We start from the raw sequence: 2500 nt of genomic DNA, 5'->3' as shown, positions 1-2500 counted from the left end.
TCCTTCTACACTTTCTGGCCTTGATATTTGATCCCTTTTAGCTGGAATATCTCCTCGTGAATATGTCGCTGGAAGTGACACGTCTGTACATTCATTTATGCCACGCACCACAAGTCCCTTATTTTTTGTACTTTCAACTGTTTCTTCTCCTAATACTGTTGCTAATTTTAGGTGGACTTTGTGGCCCATAGTTCCTAATTTATTCAAAATGGATTCTTTTAAGAAACATGCATCTGATTGTTCATCTAATAATGCATAAACTAAGATTCTGTTACAAACATTACTTTCATGATGTAACCACACTGGCACTATCATTGTATTTGTCATACACTCTGTGTGCTTTATCTTTACCTTATTGGAGACTATATCACTTTTGGGCTCTTCACTAACCTTATCTGAGGTGATGTTGTCCTCAGCTTCTCTTTCTTTGATCCTTTTAAGTAAAGCTTCCCTTTCCTTGATTCTTTCAAGTATAGCCTCGTGAAGAGAAGTTGGATGACATCTTTTACACACTGCACACATCTTTCTTTTTCTACATTTTTTTATGATATGGCCAAACGTTAAACAATCTCTACAAATAAATGACCCTTGGACATATTCCATTTTTTTCTTTATTACTGAGTTCACCAAACTCTTTACACGAATCTAGATCATGTTCTCCATTACAGTAGTGACAATGGAATTTCTTTCTTACATTTAGTCCTTTGTCATCTCTTTTTAACTCTTATTCCTTAACCACAGTTGAGTTGGCCACTAACCTCTTTGTTCCAACTCTACTAGTTTGCGATCTAACTTCCTTCTTACTCTTTAAGTCACCTACATCATACTTTTGAGTTATTGACATCACTGCACAATAAGAGGAAATTGGATGGCAAGCTTTCTTTGCCTCTACTTCTATAAATTCACAAAAAACATTAAATGTCGGATAACCTGAACCATTTACAGACCATCTATAGACTATTGAGTTCCACCTTTCTATTAGAGATGGAGTTAACTTTTGTAGCATCTTGTTGTTTTCTTGAGGGTCACCCAAGATATTAAGAAAATCAGATGTTTTCATTACAATTAAACAGTTCTTCAAGAAATCTGAAAATTTCTGTAGTGCGTCACCATCATTTCTCAAAATTTTTGGCTACTCACTCAGTTTCTTCCTAAAGGCATTTGCTACAATGAATTTATTACCATACCTATCTTCTAATATACCTTTAGCCTCACGAAAAGCTTCTTCATTGTGAATTCGTAGAAGTCCTCTTATTGCTTCTTTAGCTGTCCCACTAGTATATTTACCAAGATAAAAAAGTTTCTCAGCTGGCTTTGTTACACGTGATTCTATAAATATCTCAAAATTTTGAAGCCAGGTTGGAAACTCCAATAAATCACCACTGAAAACTTCTGGCTCTGGCCGTGGCAATTCATTTTTGTTTTTTGAGGACAAAATATCAACCACTTCCCTCAATACATTGATGTCCACTAATGAACTTGTTCTATCTTGTCTAGTTGATACATGTGGTCTTTTCAATTCTGATTCTGGTTTAAAACTTTTAGCTTGTGGGTTAAGTAATGGACTTGGTAAGTAAGTGTACTCTAATTTAGACACTTCCTTCTCTAATTCAGCCATACCAGATATATCATGGACATTTATTTCCTGTTTACATAAACTAGGTTTTACTTCCCTGTCTTCTAACTGATTGCTATCAAGTGAATCTAAATATTTATGAAGATGTAGTGTCTTACTTAAGTTATCTACTTCTTCATACTCAGGCAGTACTAATTTCTCATCTGCCGTTGCATTTACAATATTCAATTCTGCTTGAGTAGCTACTAAATCTTTTATGACAAGATTTTTCTTGTGCTCCATTTCCCTTTCATGGAACTGAAGCTCAGTTTGTAGCTTAGCTAACTTTGTAAGTAACTGCTCCTTCTTATTAATGCTCTGAGAAGATCTGTTAGTAGACTGAGAATGCCTTGATAATTTACTAGAATGTGACTTTACTGATTTTGTCTCCTGCTTTAACTCATTCATTTTACTCTCAATTTGGCGCATGCAAGTTTCATGAACCTTTTCATCATTGTTTAACTCCTGTGACAATTTCTCCTGTGAATTTGGATCTACTTCTATTAACAAAATAAAGGCAGTTACTACTTCATTAAACTGTGACACTGCTGCCTTTTTATGTATTCTAAGCTGATCCACACTTATTACACTTTCTAGACAAAACATTATATCTGTAAGTGCCTTTCTCCATGCTTGCTTAGCTGCTAATAACCTTTTTGAAGGCTGTGTTATTTGATACTCACGTCCTTTCTCTGTTAAAACTCTTAATCTAGCACCCTTCATTTCATCATTAGCCTCAGTCTGTTGAGGTTGTTCACTTCCAGCTTCTTCAGTGGCACTCATTTTGTCACTATTTACGTACCACTGACCTAATTAGAACTAATGACTACCATAAACATACTTTTTCATCAGAAGTTCACGAGCTGTCGGTGAGTCTTGTAGAAG

The 2500-nt window shown here is 35.2% G+C and overlaps 1 protein-coding gene across 1 annotated transcript; it reads right to left on the bottom strand.

Annotated features, from left to right (window-relative positions):
* Positions 1–1132: 1132 nt before the first annotated feature.
* On the bottom strand, positions 1133–2398 carry LOC147471160 (uncharacterized). Its single transcript, XM_086541078.1, has one exon. It carries the CDS (start codon positions 2396–2398, stop codon positions 1133–1135), a length of 1266 nt encoding a protein of 421 aa, XP_086397204.1.
* Between the last annotated feature and the right edge of the window lie 102 nt (positions 2399–2500).

This window comes from Penaeus japonicus, unplaced genomic scaffold, assembly GCF_977035675.1.
Source record: "Penaeus japonicus unplaced genomic scaffold, GWHDUDI00000001_assembly GWHDUDI00000010, whole genome shotgun sequence".
In the NCBI taxonomy this organism is placed as follows: Eukaryota; Metazoa; Arthropoda; class Malacostraca; order Decapoda; family Penaeidae; genus Penaeus; species Penaeus japonicus.
The sequence above is the reverse complement of the archived record's forward strand: the minus strand, read 5'-3'. Positions and strand labels throughout refer to the sequence as shown.